General features: G+C 40.7%; 1 protein-coding gene across 3 annotated transcripts in view; it reads right to left on the bottom strand.

The window, feature by feature from the left end:
• AUH (AU RNA binding methylglutaconyl-CoA hydratase) overlaps nt 1–17,251 on the bottom strand; it is a 110,610-nt gene extending 93,359 nt beyond the window's left edge. Inside the window, exons 1-3 of one of the 3 annotated variants that reach the window (XM_048290954.1) lie at nt 16,982–17,251; nt 7,885–7,952; nt 7,700–7,787 (exon numbers count right to left, since the gene is read on the bottom strand). In XM_048290954.1, coding sequence (XP_048146911.1) covers nt 7,700–7,787; nt 7,885–7,952; nt 16,982–17,207 — 382 coding nt within the window. In that variant the 5' untranslated portion in view covers nt 17,208–17,251. The remainder of the gene's footprint in view (nt 1–7,699; nt 7,788–7,884; nt 7,953–16,981) is intronic. The other 2 variants (XM_048290953.1, XM_048290951.1) reach the window with 2 other exon arrangements.
• Nucleotides 17,252–20,527: the final 3,276 nt, after the last annotated feature.

The raw sequence follows: 20,527 nt of genomic DNA, 5'->3' as shown, positions 1-20,527 counted from the left end.
TACTAAAAGAGTAACTAAACTGAAGTTGTCATTAGAGAACTTCAAAACTAGAGGACACACAGTATTTCATACACAACTCTTCAGAGCACACAATATAGGAAGAGAGAGTCATCTAAACAGATGACATGCACAAGCCTTAAGAAAAAAATCCTGCACCTCAAGTAAGGGATGGAAAAAGAACAAAGCAGTTACATATTTAGTCGTTTCTGCTGAAGTTATTCCACTTTAGCTTCTGTACCGTACTTATTATACAGCTCTGGTCACTACTCACTCAATTGGAGAGAAATCTTTCTGACTACTTTTATTTTAGACCATTTTTTATACAAGAACCTCTGAGACTTTATATAACCAATCCACTCTCAATTTCACAGCTCTTTAAGAATAAAGGTCTTGCCTCAATCTTACTTTGAAAAATCCATAATAACTGGATGTGGTAGGTTAACTCAGGCTCTCTGCCAGTTCCCTTCCTCAGTAAGATAGGGAAGAAAATATAATTAAAAGCTCATGGATCAAGATAAAGACAGGGAGATCACTTACTTGCTACCATCATGCACAAAACAGAATGGACTTAGGAAAGATAAATTTAATTTATTGCCAATAAAAGATAGATAGTGAGAAACAAAAACCAAAATAAATCCATCTTCTCCCCACTGTTCCTTCTTCCTTTTTTCCTGGCTTAACTTGATTACTAACTCCCCCATCTCTTCCCACTGCTGTGCAGAGCAAAAGGGAGGGGGAATGGGGCTTGCAATTAGACCATAACACTTCATCCCTGCCACTCCTTCCTCCTCACTCTTTTTCCCTGTTCCAGCACAGGATCCCTCCAAAACAGAACAGACTTTCCCAGGACTTCCCACAGGAGACATAGTTCTTCAAGAACTTTCTCAGCATGGTCCTTTCCACAGGGCACAGTCCTTTAGAAACAGACTTCTCCAGCATAGGTCCCTCATGGGCCACAACTGCCAGAACATCTGGTCCTGTATAGGCTGCTCTCCATAGGTCACAGCTCTTGCAAGGAACCTGCTCCTGACTTGGCTCTTCATGAGCTGCAGCTTCCATCAGGCGTGTCCACCTGCTTCAGCATGGCATTCCTCATGGCCTGCAGTGTGGATATCTGCTCCAGATTGGTCTCCCATGAGCTCCAGGGTGACAACCTGCTTTGACACGGTCTTGTCCTTGGGCTGCAAGAGAATCTCTGCTTTGGCACTTGGAGCACCTCCTCCCCTTCCTTGCTACTGATCTGGGTGTCTGCATGGCTGTTCCTCTTGCATTTTTTTTCTCACTCTGCCCTCATGGCTGCTGCACATGGTTCTTTACAATTTCTAATATATATGTTATCACAGAGGTGCCACCAGCATCACTTAAAGACTCAGCATCGGGCAGTCAAGGGTCTGTTTTCAAAATGGCTGCAGCTTGCTCTGTCGAGTACCAGGACAACTCCTGGTCTCTTCTCAGAAAGGCCCATGTGAACTGAATACATTGGTTTAAAAGCTCTATTCCCAACTAGAGAACAACTCTCAGAAAGTTGAACAAATGAAAACCAAGGTCTATAATTTTCTCAAGTAAGGTATTGCAATGACCAATGAGAAGACAGACAAGTGATTCTTAGCTTAAAATTTTACAGTTGATTAGATGCTGATTTGAAGACTGCACTGTTAAGTACAGTCCCACCCAATTTCCTATCACGTTCCTTGTACCTGCTTCCTCATCAGGAACGGATCAGTCTTTTGGAAATTAAAAAAAATGAACATAGCTAGATTTTCATATTCTTACTGAAAAACTTCCTGGAAAACTCTTATTTGCATTTTTTAGCACTGAAAAATCCACTGTCATTCCAATTTCTCCTGGGATTTAGTATGTGTTGTCAGGGTAGAAGGTAGAGGAGCATTTGGAGTTAGCTTACTGAGGTAATTCCAAAAGAAAGATTTTTAAACCAGTTTTTCTTACAGGGATTTTTTTCTGTATATAGACTAGAGGATCAAACCACAATCCTAATTGCACTCTTTACTGGCTCAGTTGTTCAACTTGTGCTCTAGATAATCATGACAGGAATTAGTCATTCCAGAAAGACAACAACAAAATTAAGAAGCAAAATCATCTGTCGAACAAATGCAAGCTGTAGAATCCAAAGGTAACAGATGACTGTGCACACACTCAAGACAGGGCGGCTGCATGGCTGACCAACCTGATGCCTTTCACGTCACTGATGTTGCTCTAGGAAAAATGCAACTCTCATTGAGCCTAATAGTCTACAGGCAGCTAACATCACTTGGAGTCTGAACACTGGTGAAAGCTTGGAATGAGAAAGAGAAAAGAACCTAGCTACAGCCTTCATCAAAAGGCATTTATTTGGGAGAATGAAAAGTACATACAGCAACAGAAATTCAGAAGACACTAACACATTTTCATGTGTGATCTGAATGCTCAAGAGGGAAGAGCAGAGTAATACACAAACTCTCTTCTCAGTTTCTGGTGCAGGTGCTGGAATCTGGACAACCAAGTATGTTCCGGGAAAGTATACACTTTCTCCTTGCTTGTTTAACAGAGACTGCAAGAAAAAAGGAGACTACACCCACAGTAATACCTCCCTACTACTCCTGCTAGTTCTATAAAAATAAGAGTAGGTCAAGTACTTGAGACCTGTTATGAAACTCCTCTACTCTTCCACATCAAAACCCCATAAACAAAGAAGTCTTCAAGGATCTGCTCTACCTGGCTTGTCTGCTTCATAAACTTCTGCCAGAAAAACTGCACCAGCTGGAAGTGGCAGCTGGGAATTAGACTCCGTACAGCCAATTTAACCCTGGAAACAAAATTCTGATGCAGACAATTTATGCCAACAGGAAAAGCATTTGGGTTGGCTTTACTCACACCACAGATTCAAATGGTGAATTTTTTCTGGCAGAGAGATTACTTCTGCTTTTCCAAGAAGGGAATTGGCCAAGCTGCAGCAACTTTTAGGTCAAAGTGGTTTAAAGAGCTCAAATACCCAAATTTTTCAAACTGACTTGAAAGCCTGTTACAACAACAGCAAAAAGTTAACTGTCTGTATTCTGATATGTCTCAAAGATTTTTGAAATAAGGTCTCCAAAGAACATTTTTCAAATATGTCAAGTAAAAATTTTTCCAAAGCTCTCTTTGTAGGCACACATATACAAAGCAAATAACCCATCAACCTCACAACCTCTATTTCATACAGTCCAGATCACTTTGAAAAAACAATACTGAAGAGAGACTGTTCTAAACACACTCTAAACAAAGTCACTACAAAAGTCTCAAAAAGTTACAAGATCTTTCCCCAGAAAGCTCTCCTAACTCTCTCACGAAAATCAAAATCCAGGAGCAGTGTGTTCCTCTAGTCCTTCTTCTCCTTTATGAGATACTAGGATTTTTTCTTGTATCAACAGATGAGTGATGGATGCAGGGAAACTGACAACAACTCACACATGAATTATTAAGAGAAATGATCCCTGACTGGATTTGGACAGTGAGGGTTAAGCAACTGTCCTGGTTGTTCAGGCACCAGAGGAACTACCCTGAATGGTAAATCAGTAGCAAGGGGTTTTATTTAATAGCATGAGTTGTAAACTGAACCAACGGACTATGGGCCAGTAAGTTACTGCCTGAGACAAATACATGAGGAGTATGTTTTTTCAATGCCTTCTTGACAGGACATGAAAAGAGGGCTGGAAGAACATGACAGTACCAAGAAAAACAACAATACAATGAACAGCAAGCGAAAAGTTGGAAGGAAAAGAATATAAAAAGCATCTTTCTTTAATCACTATAACCATCAACATATAAAACTGTTTAAAAAGGGAAGAATATTACCTGATCTCAAACATCCATAGTTTTCAATTGCAACATATAGCATAATCCCTATTTCATGCCATCAAATACACTGACAAGAGTGGGTGAGGCGAGAAAAAGTAGGAGAAAACAGGAGACCTAGAACCATGCAGCAGTCTTCAGTTTCAGCCAAAACATTTCCCAAGGTAAATTCTATTACAACTAGAAGTTCTATAAATATTATTTTAGCTTTTATTCAAAGCCTTAGAAAATTGAACAACAAAAGCTTTAAGGTGCAGTATTAGCCTGTTCAACTCTTCGGACCAAAATCATAATCAAACACTATCTGAAAAACCAAAAGAAGTACTCTTAAGCAGTGTATTTTATTTGTACCTTTTTTTTGACCTCATGTAGTTAAAATCAGAAGAAGCTCTAAGATTGTCTCCAGAATTACCTTGATTGAGCAGGGAGGTTGGACCAGATGACCTCACTGAAGTCTCTTCCAACCTTATCCATTCTGTGAACATACTGACACAAAATTAGGTTTTGCAACAACTTGTGGATACTGCCTCCTCTCTTCCTCACAGTACCATATCACCCAACACAACTATGCATTCTTACTTCTAGAAATATCTTGAAGATGAAAAAGCCTAAAAATCTGCTCACAAAAAGTGCCTCAGTAATATCACTAATATACATATGTTAAAATTATATTAATAATGAAAAATCAAGCTATTCAAACTGCCTATGTGAATGTAATTTGGCCCCTTGTGTGAACACAGCACAGCCCATGACTACTTGATCACAGACACTTTCCCCATAGCACACCTGCTTTATTCCATGCATAACCCTATGCCCTCCTCAAGAATGGAACACTGTCGGGAAATAAAAAGATCCCTGTACAGAGTATTCACCTGCTTTAGCTGCAGAATGGGGCAAGCACTCAGCCACAACTTACATAAGCTAGGACTGGTCTCACATGTTCACTCCAGAAAAGCCAATACCTTACTTATTTGGTTTCAGATGGAGAAAGAAAGGAGCCAAGAAGTGACTCAGTGCCAGAGCATTTCTAATGGAAGCACAAAAAGCCATGATAGACGTAATTACTCACAGACATAGTCTACGCATAATCATAGACATCCTTAACACCAGACATGCAAGTCTTTGACTTCTGGGTGTCCCTTTTGATCAGTGCTAGAGCATTAATGAGGAATTTTCTGCACCCATGGATGTATGAAGTATTAAAAAGAAGACACAAAGAAAAGAGTAGGTAAAGACTCAAAGTGAATTTTTGTGCAGAAATGAAGGAGTAGGTTTTCTGGCACATCCCTACATACTTTTATACAACTCCATTTTTGTCCCACTCCCATTTCACCACGTGAAAATTCCGTAACTTGAAATCACCCAAATCTACATCAGGCATCAACAGAGTTCAAATCTTTTAATCATCCACACTGTTACTTTGTGAAAAATGGTTGGATGTCATGTTTTGTGGACTAGGCCTTAGAAGGAAACAAGACACTTGGCTTGTGGCTTTCACAGATATTTGTTGATAGCTAAGGAATGTCAGGATTTAACAATCTTAGACTTCATTCCACACATAAAAGGGAACTACATTCTAGGACAAAGTTTCCCAATATGCGGTCTGTAAAACATCAGATGGTGGTCCAAAAAATAATCATAAAAGTGTATTTTTAAAAGCATACATTCCCTTACATGTTAGCAATAAAACATTACTGAGGAAATACAAAGAAATAAAAACATCCTAGGTTTAGCCTAACTAAATAGCACTATAAGGCATACGAAAATGTGACATTTCACAAGATGATCCTTGCATTTTTTAAGGAAATTAAATGTTCTTGAAGCAACACATTCTCCTTTAACATTTAAGTTTGAAAACACTTTCTTCTGTTCTACTGAATTTTCTGAGTCCCCTCCAGAAAATGCCTTCTTTACATCCAGTATGTTCCTCTCTTCATCTTATTTCCCTAAGCTGTTAACCTGTTTTTTCCAGATCTCACTATGCTTCCTCTATTATTATTCTCTTTAGAGACACCCATTAAAGTCACCTAATGAAGCAAACCATCCATCCACTGTGCACTTTTTGCCTATTTTCATTAACAAACTCTGCCTCAAGTATTCTGGTTACCACTGTTGGAACATTCATTATTTCACTTGTTCAGCTATAGGAATCTCCTCTCTTAGGAACCTCGTTTCACCCATCACTTTTTTAAAATTACAGACACCTAGTTCACACCCTATCTCAACTGTCTGGTTTAAGATTCATATATAGCTACCCAGCCCTTGTCTTTCACAGTCTTCTTTTCAGGATTAATTTTCTTTCCTAATGTCCTTATATCTTTCTTTATTGTTATGTGCTAATACATACCCTGAATTGCTTGATTTTTTAAGCCAGACAAACAAATACCAATGACTATGTTAAATCTTAATACCAAAAGAGCTCTGAAGAGACAGCTAACAAAGAATACTGGAGATGTACTTGGAGCTCACATGTACAGTAATAGTAGCATACCTGAGATAGTCCCCCTCAAAATCAGTATTTCTGCTCCCCTATTTCCGATACAACACTACTACAAAATTCAAGCATGTCAAATAAAAAACATCGTTAAAAAAACCCAACAGCCATGTTTTTATTTCAAGTACATAACATTTAACTTGAAACACCATTTGCATGTGTTGCTCTGATACTACATTCTTCATCAGTTTAAAAACTACAGTTTTTAAACCTTTTTTTACTGAGATGACTCAAACTTAAAACTTCTTGATTTAAAACAACATACAACCTTTAAATTAAATATGCTGATTAATATATATACATTTAACCTATGTATATGTATTACTAAGTACTGAATTGATTATTCCCTTTCTTCCAAGACCAGTATTTTCACAAGTCTTGTAAGTGACAAACTGTATCTGTGTGAGAACAGACTTACTAAAAGCAACAAAAAAGAATTTTAAATGCAACTAAGAGTCCTTAGGTATGTTACACATTTTAAAGATTGGAAAAACTGTTTTGCATCTAAAACTAAAATAATTATGTTATTTGGGTCTATCAAGCATAACTAAAGAAATGATCAGAAAAGTAAAATTTCAGAACTGATTTATTTCTTGACAGTTCTATTAATATATTAGAAACAACAAACTGTTTTACTTCTATTTCCTGTTTTCAGTTTCAAATGAATTTAAATTAAATTTGAATAAAGTAAGACTGGTTGAAACATTTTTAAATAAGAAGACTATTCACTTGGTATTCACAAAACATACTGCTGTATGAACTGATCTTGACATGTCAGCAAATTCTGTTTCCCAGCATCTGGTAGTTGAGAGCTTTTGCTTTTCTGAGCACTTTGGCAAGATGCATGTAACTGTTGGATATGTAGGCTGTGGTGTGTGCTTTTTGTTTGGATTTGTTTTTAATTTGAGAATACATTCAGCCTGCAGTAACATGCATATTCATAATGAAATTTTATGTTTACATATGATTCTTTCATTAAAAGTTCAAGTTAATGCGTTTAAATACAGGTTTGATACAGCTTTCTACAAAGCCTCTTTATATGGCCTCTAAAATTATTTGCACCTTACTCTGACATACCTACAAGAGCTTCTAGATAAATGAAATTATTTTTCACCATCATGGATAAACTATTATATATTCTGAAATACTTTATGACACAGAAAGAATAAACCCAATATTTGATTCATGTTAGCAATTGAGGAAAATCATACAAAAATGTTTTGTTTGCTACTGAGATACTGAGATCAATACATAAAAAAAACATGTTTCCTTGGAATCTGGGCCTTTTTTTTTTTTTTTTAATTTTTTTTTTTATTTTTAGTGCAATAAGAGAATACAGATTTCCAGCTTCTCAGGAAAATTAAGTTTGCATACCAGCACAGAATATCCCCGGGACTTCACTCCGGAATATAACAGTTCGTACTTTCTTATCAGATTTCAAAGCATCCACAGCTTTTGACATCTACAGAGAAAAGGAGGAAGGGCAATAACCAAACACTTTTTAAAGTGCTTCATTCCAATACTTCACCTTTATACTAAAAACTGTTCTTTTCACTTACCATTTTTACAAGATTTTTGCTAAGTGCATTCTTGGCATGACATCTGTTTAATCCAAGCACCACAATTCCTGGAGGGGAAGAAAAATAATATCATCGTTAGAATGTAGTAAAACATGTCTCATCTGTGTAAGTTATTATTATTTTGAAATTATGCAAAAGGCATTGAGGACTGCAAAAAAATGCTAGTGTAATCACTACTGAGTTTCTGAAAGAAAATAAACTGATCTATACTTTTCAATACTCAACAGAAATTACAGTTACTTGAGGAACAAAAATATGGCCCTAACACCTTTATGTGGAAGCAGTCCTTACAAAGGTTGAAAGTAGAATTACACATTTTATGTTTGTACATGAAGTGCTGACATGTAATCAGGAAAGATGCTTATTTGGAAAGCACATTTCCATATTTAGAGAGCCTGTCTCCAGAGACTTCTTAAAACATGAAGTGCTATCACAGCAAAGACTAGCAACTCCTATACAGGTAAAAGGAAGTCATAAACAAAGAAAGAATGCCACCAATGGGAAACTTGTATTTTTGTTTAAAAAGGAAAAAATTCACACAAAAATTCTCTCCTGGAACACAAAAATCAAGCTGAATGCTTGGTACATGGCTCCAAAGACACATTCACAGCTCCCTCGGTCCAGTTACAAATCAATTGTCTCACTGACTGATTACCTGTGCATTGGTTCAAATGTTGCAGCAGAAACAAAAATTGTCTTTATTTTGCCCCCCTCGCCTTAACAGGCATGATTATCAAACAGGAAAATTCTGAAAAGTTTACTTTGGTAATGCCTGTGTTTACCATGGCTATAGCAATCTTTTAGACAATTACTGCCTGAACCCAACACAACCGCCCAAGTTCAAAACACCAGCACACAGCCCTGATCCTGCCCTGGTAACATTTTATCAATCAGGACCTTTTATGCAGAGAACGCAAGTATAAGGGGAGAAAAAGGACTAGGGCATGGACCAGGAATGAAAGGCAGAAAGGGAGCTCTATCTCAAACAAAAATGCTCACAATATTGCCATCAACCTACAGGATGAAAAAACAAATTCCAGAAACTCACTATTTGCCCAGGTGATTACTACTTCACCACTCAGCTTTGAATGTGCAATCTATACATAATCTTGCTCTCATAGCCTTCCCTGTCACATCAGTGCATACTGCTTCTTCTATTTCTGGAAAACCTGTCCTCCCTAAGGACTGACCCATTAGTGTTTGAGCTCCCTTCCTCTGCTTCCTTCTGCATGTATGTGCACACACATGCACACAAGACAAGATGGAAAAGAGTTCCTGTTCCTTCTGCAGTTACCAATTTGAAGACAAAGTCTTCCATTTGCCAGCTGCCACTCTCAAGATTCAAATAAAAATGGCGTCGAATGCAAGTAATAAAGTATACCTCCCTTTCTTGCTCCTAAGGTACAGTCAGTTGCTAAGTATAGATACCTCCTAAAAGTGGAGAGGAGCCAGGACAACCCAAATGACCTTCACTCCCTTGTTCTACAAGCCTGAATTCCCACACGTTTATCCCTATGGCTGGAGGTATACAGGACCGCCTGCAAAGGTCATTATTCAGCACTTACATAGGAATCTGTTTATGTTCTGTTAAGCAAAAAAGGAGTGGTGCTGTAGCACTTTTCTTCAGCTGTTACAACTTCTTCTCTAGGAGGAGGATCGCTCCATATTCAAATATTCCATATGTTCAACACAAGTAGATTAGGCAAAAGCAACATCCCACGTTAAAGCAACAAAAAGACCCTTCACCCTGACTTCACTTAGATTTTCAGGCACTACAAATACCATGCTTGAATAAACTAGAGATGCTATTATCCCAAACCATACTTCAGTCAGGAAATAGAGTCCTTTTCAGAAGCATGTTATACTTAATGGCAACGACACTTGATGACACTTGAATTTTTCTTCTCCCCACTGGAGCCCAAAGACTGCTACTCCACCACCACCAATAGTGTATTCAGAAGGAAGTTCCAGTTAACATTAAAGCACTTTAAATATCTTTGCCACAAAGAAATGATCCCTGAAGACGAATCATACAAGTCGATTTATCTTAGCAGTGCTGTATCAAGTCATAAAACCACCACTTCTGCTTCTTTCTACAGAAGTAAAAGATAAAGATGGCACCCACGCAGCTGTTCTCTTTTAAGTAAGAAAAAAAATATTAAGAATTGCAAGAGGAAAGTATAAATGGTTTGCAAGGAACACCAACATATTGCAGTGACATATACAAAAGACATTCCTTGCAATCACATTTGAATCAGTTTTGTTCTGATATGCCATTACTACAGGACCTGAGCATCCTGAGGATGGAAGGGACCTTAAAGATCATCTAGTTCCAAGCCCCCTGCAGGGACACCTTGCACTAGACCAGGTTGTCCAGAGCACCATCTAACCTGGCCTTGAACACCTCCAGGGATGGGATATCCACAGCTTCTCTGGGCAACCAGTTTCAGTCCCTAACAGTAAAGAATTTAATCTTAATATCTAATCTAAACCTGCTCTCTTTCAGTTTAAAGACCTTGTCCCATCACTATAAGGCATTGTAAAAAGTTCCTCTCCTGATTTCTTCTAGGTTCCCTTCACGTACTGGAATGTGACAGTAAGGCCACCTCAAAGCCTAATCTTCAGGCTGAACAATCCCAGTTCCCTCAGACTTTTCTCACAGGAGAGGTGCTCCATCCCTCTAATCATATTCATGATTCCTCTGTATCCACTCCAACAGGTCCCTGTCCTTCCTGTGCTGGGACCCCAGAGCTGGATGCAGTGTTCCAGGTGGGGTCTCACCAGAGCAGAGCAGAGGGGCAGAATCCCCTCCCTCCCCTGCTGCCTACGCTGCTTTGGATGCAGCCCAGGACACGTTTGGCTCTCTGGGCTGTGAGTGCCCATGGCTGGGTCATGTCCAGCCTCTCACCCACTAGCACCCCCAAGGCCTTCACCCCAGGGCTGCTCTCCATCTGTTCATCCCCCAGCCTGTGCTGATACCGGAGCTTGCTCTGCAGCACCTTGGTGCAGCACCTTGGTGCAGCACCTTGCACTTGATCTTTTGTTAAATCTCATGAGATTCCCAAGGATCCAGTTCTTGATCCTGTTCAATTCCCTCTGGATGCCATTCCATCCATCAGGTGTGTCAACTGCACCACCCTGCTTGGTGTCATCTAAAAATTTGCTGAAAGTGAACTCAATCCCTTCATCTATGTCATCAGTGAACATACTAAATCACACTGGTCCCAGTACAGGCCCCTGAGGCACATCACTTGTCACTGGCATCCATCAGGACCTGAGCCGTTGACCACTGCACTCTGGATGTCACCAACCAACCAATTTCTCATCCACTGAACAGTTCACCCACTGAATCCATCTCTCTCCAGTTTAGAAAAAAGGATGTTGTGGGGAACTCTGTAAAAGGCTTTCCAGAAGTCCAGATAAATGACATCTGTAGCCATTCCCTTGACCACTGATGGAGTCACTCTATCATAGAAGGCCACTGGGCTGGTCAGGCAGGACTTGTCCTCGGTGAAGCCATGCTGGCTGTCTTGAATCACTTCCCTGTCCTCCATGTGCCTTAGGAGAGCTTCCAAGATGATCTGTTCCATAACTCTTCCAGGCACAGAGGTGAGGTGAGGCTGATGGGTCAGTAGCTCCCAGGCCCCAGCTTTCTGCCCCTTTTAAAGATAGGTACAATGTTTCCCCTTTTCCAGTCACCTGGGACTTGACCTGACTGATGCAACTTTTCAGTAACACTTGTTACATTGTCATCTGAAGCATTTAGCCATGGTTCGTTCTTGCTAAAGCACACACACACACACACACACACACGTGCTTTCCCAAATGCTTTAAAATAAACTGTTGGAAAAATCTACTTGTAAAAGAAAAGGTATTAAAAAGTAGTCATTAATAAAAATAAGTAGAAATTAGTGGTAGTAGTAGTAGTAGCTTTGCTGGTGTATCTGTATGGTATCAAAAACATGACAGATATACTAAGAAGGAATAAGCATTCACATATGCTAAACTCAATATTAATCTGATAGTTTTTCCTGGAAGTCATCCCCACATTATTTCTGGGACACACTTCAGCACATAATGTGCATCCAATAAAATCTACATCTGCATACTGAAAACTAACTTCATCTTAACTGGCTAGGATCTCCAAGAGACAATGATTCCCAGTATTGTCTAATATAAGCAGCAATATTCCTATATACTACTTTCCCAGCCCATCATTAGAGGCAAAGCATATACAAATGTACAATATGTTCTCTACTTGCAAGTTGCCCATGTTAAAAGAGAAAGCTGCCTGTGGTATAATTCTCAATGTTCAAGAGGAAAAAAAAAGAAAGTCATGCATAATAAAAGCAAAAAATGCCTTTTAGTGAAATAAAGATACATACGTATCTGGAAGATAGCTTCAAAATATCTGTAAATTCCCAGAAACATACTGATTTCATAGCATCGACTAAATTTAATACTTGAATATAGTAAAGAGGTTAGATACTGGTTTAACTACTGCTTGGACCAGCACACAGGAAATCTTACTTTCTATAATGGTTGTTATCTCTTTCATGTTGTACTTTTTAGGGATCAAAACATTCATCCTCAATGTTTGGTAGAAACCCATTTAAATGGTTACTTAAAAACAAATCTTGTTTTTAAACCCATATCAGTAATTTTGTCAAGTGTTCAGAAGAGTCACTACATCTGCAAATAAAGTACTTGCAGAATTTTTTAACATTTATTTTTATTTTACTATTATTTATTTGCATTAAATACACACTCACACAAATGTAATTTTCCATAATTAAAAAAAACATTTTAAAAAGTCTGAATTAGGCTTTGAAAAATGGAAGGAGAATCAAAGTAAGTTATTTTTAACTTGTTTCACTTAACTACTCAGATAAACCAAGGCAGACAATTGGACTTAGAAGTTTATTATTCTAGAGTAGTTTCTTAAGCAAAACAAGAACATATGGTGAATATATCATGCACAATTCTGCTGGCTTTCATTAATCATCTTATCAAGAAGTATTTAAGTGAAAAATTACACAGATGTGCACTAACCAGTACTTTATAAAAGTACCAAAACACTCTTCAAAATCCCCTATCTGCACCTGTTTCATCTCTAAATTCCGCTTTAACTCTTTTCTGAACTTCTTAAATTAGTAGATGTCACCTAGTCAGCCCCGCTTTAAACATAGCAAAAGAAGGGAAAGTTTTTTCCTATTTATCAGCTATCAGTTTCCAACCTCTGAGCGAACTTCAACCAAAACCATATTTGGTTTTGCCCATTCCATGTACATTAAAATTCTAACCGATGAAGACCAAAGCTGTCTTCCTCTAAACTGAACTAAAAACAGCTGAGAAATTTGATCATAAGAAGTCATTCTAGTGTAAAATCTAAATTCTATAAATATTATATCACATTTCAGCATGTGACATTGCAACACTGGAGTCAAGACTAGAAAGGTATTTCTCCCGATTGCACCTATAACTTAAAAATCAAAAGCACTAAGTTCATTTAAATTTGTAATGGGATCACTAATGCAACTTGGCTAAGAATTCTGAAATGTCAACAGCTATAAAACAATTCAGCCCTAGTGATGATCAAATAGAATCTCAAATAAAGTAAAAGATATATACTTAATTAAAAAATACTAAGACACTGACAGTCACCTTTACTCACAGAAAACTGACACTAAGAGCTTCACAAGTTGCAACATGTGCAGCATATACAGGTATTTTTCAATCACATTCTTCAAAAATCTCACTCCATTTGTATTCTAGTTCAGGTCAAATTTGGAAGCCGGAAAGACTTGAATTAAAATTTCAATAACTAGCCTTTGCAAATATAATCTTATTTTAGTTTATGTTTAGCAACTTCCCAAGACCTGGGGTATACAGATCACATGGAAGTGATATGAAGCAGAACAGTTTGCTACTTTGCCTACAGGCAAAGATTTGTCTAGTGCTACAAGACATGTGCCTGTACATGACGCAGGTACAGCCAGTTTTCCTTCCTCCCCAGTATTCACAATACATCCTTCTCTGAGCTACATGGAAACACTAGGCGTGTGCAGGAACACAACCACAGCATCAACAAGCACGCGTGTGCTGCAAAAGGTAGTCAGAGAACAGGGTCTGACCCTGTGTGGAGTCAAGAAGAATGTAATGGGAGAGCGTTTTGAGGCCACGGGGACACCAGAGTACCATGTGGGAAAGTCTGTAACATGAAATGGTAGGTCAGTGGCAGGGTAGAAAAGAGCAAGAAAGACAGCAGGGGTGTTTATAGAGCTAGTGGACTCATTCAGCAGGGATATTACATACTGTAAGATGATAAATATAAATGAACTTGGCATACAAGGCGAGGAGAAGGGTGTGTGGTAGCACTACAGGGAGGAAGCAGAGCCATGTTTCTTTTGCGGAAATGTTGCCTGCTCTTTGTGCTGCTGAAGAAGGCATATGAAGTTTATGTCTCCTTCTGGCCTACTTCTAGATCCTTGTTATTATCTTTTTGTAACGAACAGTGTTTGCTTCTGTGTCCTTCTGAAAGTCAATACCAAAGAAAATTCCTTCTGCTGAAGAGAATACATTAATTAAAAATACACCGATAGAATCCTTTCTTACGATAGTGACAGTTGCTTTAACATTACAAATACTTTCTCCATGTTTGGCTGCATATTCAGTACAAAACACCTTCATAACATTACAAAAACAATGACTCCTAGCTGATTCAACAGCTGGAACACACTGCCTAATTCTATGTTTGTTGTGTAATAACAGAAATAAAAGTTGAGTACTATATAAGATCATGATATTTTCTACAACTTTTTGGTAGAGCACAAAAGAAACAAGGAAAAACGCTCTTCTAACATTTTAAAAACTCTTTATTGCTCCTGTCTTGTCTCTTCCTTGACTTAAAATAATCCCCAAAAAAATCTGAATGGAAGTTTAGAACTAATAAGAAGTTCCACAGTTGGCTGGAAAAACAGGACTAAAGTAGTACATTTTAAACGAAGTGGAAAGACTTGGGAACAGAACTACAACTAAAACAGAAGAAGATGATTTCAGGATCAGATTAGATCATCTTTACTATCAACCCTAAATAATGACAAAAACCTGCCCTCAGATGAAAGCACAGCAACAGTCTTCCCTTGAAAAAAAGGAATCATCTTCTAAGCCTCATACTAAAATTCGAAGTTTTAAAGTTACCTCTCTGTACATGTATACAAATCTATGTACAGACAAACTCAACTCATGGGCATTTGCCTGAACTGGCAACAGGTCTGAAATAGCTGAGTTAAGATGCTCAAAGACATAAACTAAACTGTGCATCTTGGTTCCAAGATATATTCTCCATATAAAGAGATTCATGTGCTGCAGATGATCAAAACTCTATGCTATGGCCCTCTCCATAAAAGCAGGTTTAACATCATGGCTATAAAACTAAATCCTCAGGAACAGAGCTTGCACGCACTTCTCCACCATTCCTAGCCCTGCTGCATTCCCTTCCTGTTCGTCAAGGAAGTGACAAACACCAAAGGAAGTGGAACACCTCCAAATCTGGTGAGCACCAGATCAGAAGAGGAAGTACAAAGTGTCTGTGCTGTGATACACTAACTGCAAGTCACTAAGGGCGACAGATTTTCTTTCTTTTTTTAACCAGGTGAGTTAAAATAAGACTCTTGGTATAGCCGAGTCGAGGTGAGTAGTAGTTGACAACACTAGAAGCAAGGAGGAGGATGAGATGGTTATTAGGAAAGTGGCATGTGATCAGAGAATACTGAAGCCATACCTTCCAGCACAGAAAACGTCAGTATAAGTTCTGTGCCTTTCTCTGCCCCCTGCACACAAGCACAAAACTGATGTTGGAAGCAGCATGACTCTAGCAGTTTGTTGCTAAACTTCATTTTCTCAAATCAGAGTGGCCAACAGATGCCAACTCAGAGAGGTGTACCTCACAAACACAGTACATATGCTGCAGTACTCTGGAAAAGAGGCATGATGCTGTTGAAACACCTCGAGGACAGGATGTCACCCATAGCAACCTGGACAAGCTCATGAAGTGGGCCTGTGTGAACCTCATGAGCTTTAACAAGATCAAGTGCAAGGTGCTGCAATTGGGTTGGATACCTCTGGTACCAACAGAGGCAGGGGGATGAACAGATGGAGAGCAGCCCTGGGGAGAAGGACTTGGGGGTGCTGGTGGGTGAGAGGCTGGACATGACCCAGCCATGGGCACTCACAGCCCAGAGAGACAAAGGTGTCCTGGGCTGCATCCAAAGCAGTGTGGGCAGCAGGGGAGGGAGGGGATTCTGCCCCTCTGCTCTGCTCTGGTGAGACCCCACCTGGAACACTGCATCCAGCTCTGGGGTCCCAGCACAGGAAGGACAGGGACCTGCTGGAGTGAGTCCAGAGGAGGCCACCTCTCCTATAAAGAATGGCACACCTCTCCTATAAAGAAACGCTGACAGAACTGGAACTCTTCAGTGTAGAAAAGACAAGGCTTTGAAGTGACCTAATTGCAGCCTTCCAGTACGTGAAGGGAACCTACAAGAAAGATGCAGCAAGACTATTTACAAGGGTATGTAGTTACAGGACACGGTGGAATGGGTTCAAATTGAAAGAGAGTAGGTCTAGATTAGATAATAGGAGGAAAAGCTTTACTGTGAGAGTGGTGAGGCACTGGAATAGGTTGCCCAGAGAAGCTATGGATGCCCCATCCCTGGAGGTGTTCAAGGACAGGTTGGACGGGGCTCTCAGCAAACCTAGTCTAGTACGAGGTGTCCCTGCTCATGGCAGAGGAGTTGGAGCCAGGCAGTCTTCAAGGTCGCAACCCAAACCGTTCTACGATCCTCTGAAGAGCCAAGAGGGACCAAGCTGACCCAGTTCTGCCACTGCCACACCGGCAGCTCCCAGCACCCCGCGACGCAACCTCGGCCGCGGTGACAAGGAGAAGGAGGAGCCGCCGCTCTCTTCCCGCCCATCGCAGCCGGGCTGCTCCCCGAGGGACGCCCTCTCCCTGCCCCGCAGGGGTCACCCCGGCCAGGCCGGGACACCGAGTGCAGAGCCTCCTTCCCCTCGTTACCTTTGTGCTCATCATCCAGGTACCGGACGCGCAGCTCCTCCTCTTCCTTCGCCTGGGAGCCGTAGCTCCTCCCGGCCGAGGGGAGAGCGGCGGCGGTGGCGCCCCTCCACAGCGGGGGCGCGCAGTGGCCAGTTCGGCCGAGGGCGGCGGAGGTCGTGGCGGCTGCGGCTGCGAGCCTGAGCCGGGCGCGCAGGAGGCCGAGCCCGCCCAGCGCCGCCGCCGCCATGGCTGCTGCCGGCGCCGCTTCAGCCTCTCGCGGCCCCGGCTCCGGTGCCGCCGCCCACGTGACCGGCTGCGGCACGCACGGGGCGCCGCTCCCCCCTCCCCGCGCCGCCGCCGCCGCCCGGGGCCGCGGGGAGGGGACGGCTCGGCCCGGCCGGGCTCGGCTCCTGCGGCGGCCCCATCGCGGCTGATGCTCGTGTCAAGAAAAGGCTCGCCAGGGGAGATTGAGACTTGACAGGAAACCAGCCACATCCTGGGCTGCATCCAAAGCAGCGTGGGCAGCAGGGCGAGAGAGGGGATTCTGCCCCTCTGCTCTGCTCTGGTGAGACCCCACCTGGAACACTGCATCCAGCTCTGGGGTCCCCAACAGAAGAAGGACATGAAACTGATGGAGGAGGTCCAGAGGAGGCCATGAAGTTGATAAGGGGGCTGGAGCACCTTCTCTACAAAGACAGGCTGACAAAGTTGAGGCTGTTCAGCCTGAAGAAGAGAACGTTGTGTAGAGACCCCATAGCAACCTTCCAGTATCTGAAGGGAAGTTCATCCGGAACTGTGGTGATAGGACAAGCAGTAATGGGTACAAATTAAGATGGGAAATTTAGGCGAGATTTTGGGAAGAAATTCTTTACTGTGACAGTGGATGAGACACTGGAATAGATTGCCCAGAGAAGCTGTGGGTGCCCCAGCCCTCACAATGTTGAAGTTGAATAAGGCCTTGAGTAACCTGGTCTAGCGGGAGATGTCTCTGCCTGTAGCATGGGAAGGGGGTTGGGACAGGAGGATCTTTAAAAGTCCATTCCAACCTGCTGACATTTTATGATTCTGTGATTCTCTCACACAGCTTGAAATACATGAGTTGCATGGACAAATTTCTCACTGGTAAAAGCAGATGTTTAGCTTCATCAGGGCTTCATGATACTGGTGGAAGTTGTGCAACATGTTTATTTGCAGTGAACTTGAGAACATCCCACCTTAAAGGCAACATGCTCAGGCTCTGTTGTGCTGTGTGTGGTGGCACCAGAATGAACACTCATGAACTCTGCAGCACTTGCTTCTTCCCCCACATCACAGCCGTGGCCAGGCCTTGTCGTGGCATTGGTACTGAACAAATAAAGGAGCTATGGTCAATAACAGAAACCAGGCAGCACATGGTTCTGTATGCTGCAATAAAAGGCTGCTTGGATTGGCCATCCTACTATTTTGGGGCACTCAGAATTACCGTTGTGTTGCAAAACTAAGGATCAAATTAATATGCCTTGGTGTTTAGAGCTGGGTTTAGGTCAAGCAACACCGCCATGGTGTCCGCTTGCCCTCCATGCACACCAACAGACATACCAGCATGAAACAAGTCAAACAATAAAAGCAGTAACAATGGACGTAGGAGGTAATTGCTATGTTTTGTTCTAAATTCACATGATTCAAGACTGCTATGACCTGTTTCAAAACCGTTGAAATTTTAGCAATCCATGTGTCAATACCCTAACAATTTAGTTGAGACAGTATATGCATTAGATATAGAAGAAGTTGACTTGATTCTTTACCCAGGACCTGGGAAAGGTTGTTATAACTGTAGTTAATGTAGGTCAGTAATGAGGCTCTTAAAAGCTGTGAACTTTGTCTTCTTCAAGGTTTTTTCCTTCAAATTAGGCCTTGAGACCTGAAAGCATGCCTTTGAGCCACCCCCTGTCATTTTCATAATTCAGTGTTAGTTAATCAGGGGAATAAAACTGTACTGCTTCTGAGCAGAGACTCAGATGGAGCCGTTTTGGTTGTTGTTTTGGAAAACTAGCTGCTGCATTCCTTCATGCGGTTGCTCAGCAGCTCCTCCATGCCTTCCTTCTGGAGAAACGAAAGTCTAAAAATAATGTCCTATTTGTTCCTTTCGAGCACCATGAAGGGCGTATGTGTGTGCAGGGGGAGGAATAGGCAGACTATTGCTTTGCATTTATTATGTTTTACTATTTAAACAGGGTGATAGCTTGTGATTCACAGGCCTTTCCAGTAGAGCCCGCAGTATGCTAAAGACTTCCAGTAGAAAGAAATAAAGAAATTTTGTTTGCAGTTGAAGAACATTTTAGTTTATGAGAAGGAATTTTGAAACATCATATCCAATTGCATCAATAGAAACAGAGAGGCAGCACTATTCTAAAAGACACAGGAGAATATAAAAAGGCATTAAAAGCAGAACTGGATTCACTGCAGCATTGCAATGTTGCCTTGAAGCTGAAGGCAGATGTTTGGTCATATGCAGTGGTTCCCAGACTGAAGGTCTAGCGAACACTTTTCTGAGCAGAGGTCAGTAAGTGCAGTCAAGCCAAGAGATTCATTTCCATTGTAGAAACACCCAGTCATTTTTAAAATGAAGAATTTTAGAAATGCAATTTTCTTTTACATGCCGCTGTCTGATTTTACTTTCTTTGTGTAAGAAGTGAAAAGAAAGTTTAATTTCTACTTCTTTTTCCTCTATTAATGTGTAAAACTGCATGATATGGTATGCATATATGTGTGTTTTATTGTGGTCATTTAATACTACACTGCATTTTGTAATACTGTATATTCAATTCCTCCCATTCCCTGACATGAAAGCATAATTCAGGACTCAGATTAAAGCAAAGTTTTCCATGTTCTCTTGTTCTCTGCTTTTTTCAATGTTGTTTACTTCTAGAACACAGCTTTGGGGTCGAAGTAGTACATGGAAAGGTAAACTATGTTGACATGGAGATTATTATTTAAAGATATTTCCAATTTTAAAAAAGTGGAGCATCTGGAAGACAATTGTAAGTTACTACCTAAATAACACATCACACTGCTTGGTAGCCTGATTGCTGCTACACACAGAAATCCAAATATTGATACTTGGTGATGGGTAAAATACATTTATTTTAATAAACTTTGACTCAACTTCCCTTTTGTCCACAGAAGCAGTGTTAGTATGAATGAAAATAGAACCAGTGTAGATGGAGAGTAGCTCACCAAATTCTCTGCACTCAGCTGTAACTTTTAATATGGTACCTCGGTCATAATCTAATCCAAGGGGAAACACTTGAAGATCCTTCATCCTATTTAATGTTACATTTGGAGTTGCTTTGGAAAGGCCATTTACATCAGGTTGCAAGTTCTCATAGTGTACAGCACTGAAACAGAAAGGTGAAATGTGCAGCCCCTTTTGTAGCTTAGCTTACAGCTTTTGTTTGATAATATAGTCTGAAGGGGTGTGTTGGGGCTTGGGGTTAGAACAATACTGTTGCAACTTACACAGCACAGTGCAGAGGTGCATAAATTGGGAGACTGTTTATGTGATTTGTGGAGAGAAGTTTCTTTACA

Source organism: Corvus hawaiiensis, chromosome Z, assembly GCF_020740725.1.
Source record: "Corvus hawaiiensis isolate bCorHaw1 chromosome Z, bCorHaw1.pri.cur, whole genome shotgun sequence".
Taxonomy (NCBI): Eukaryota; Metazoa; Chordata; class Aves; order Passeriformes; family Corvidae; genus Corvus; species Corvus hawaiiensis.
This window is presented reverse-complemented; position numbering and strand designations above follow the sequence as displayed.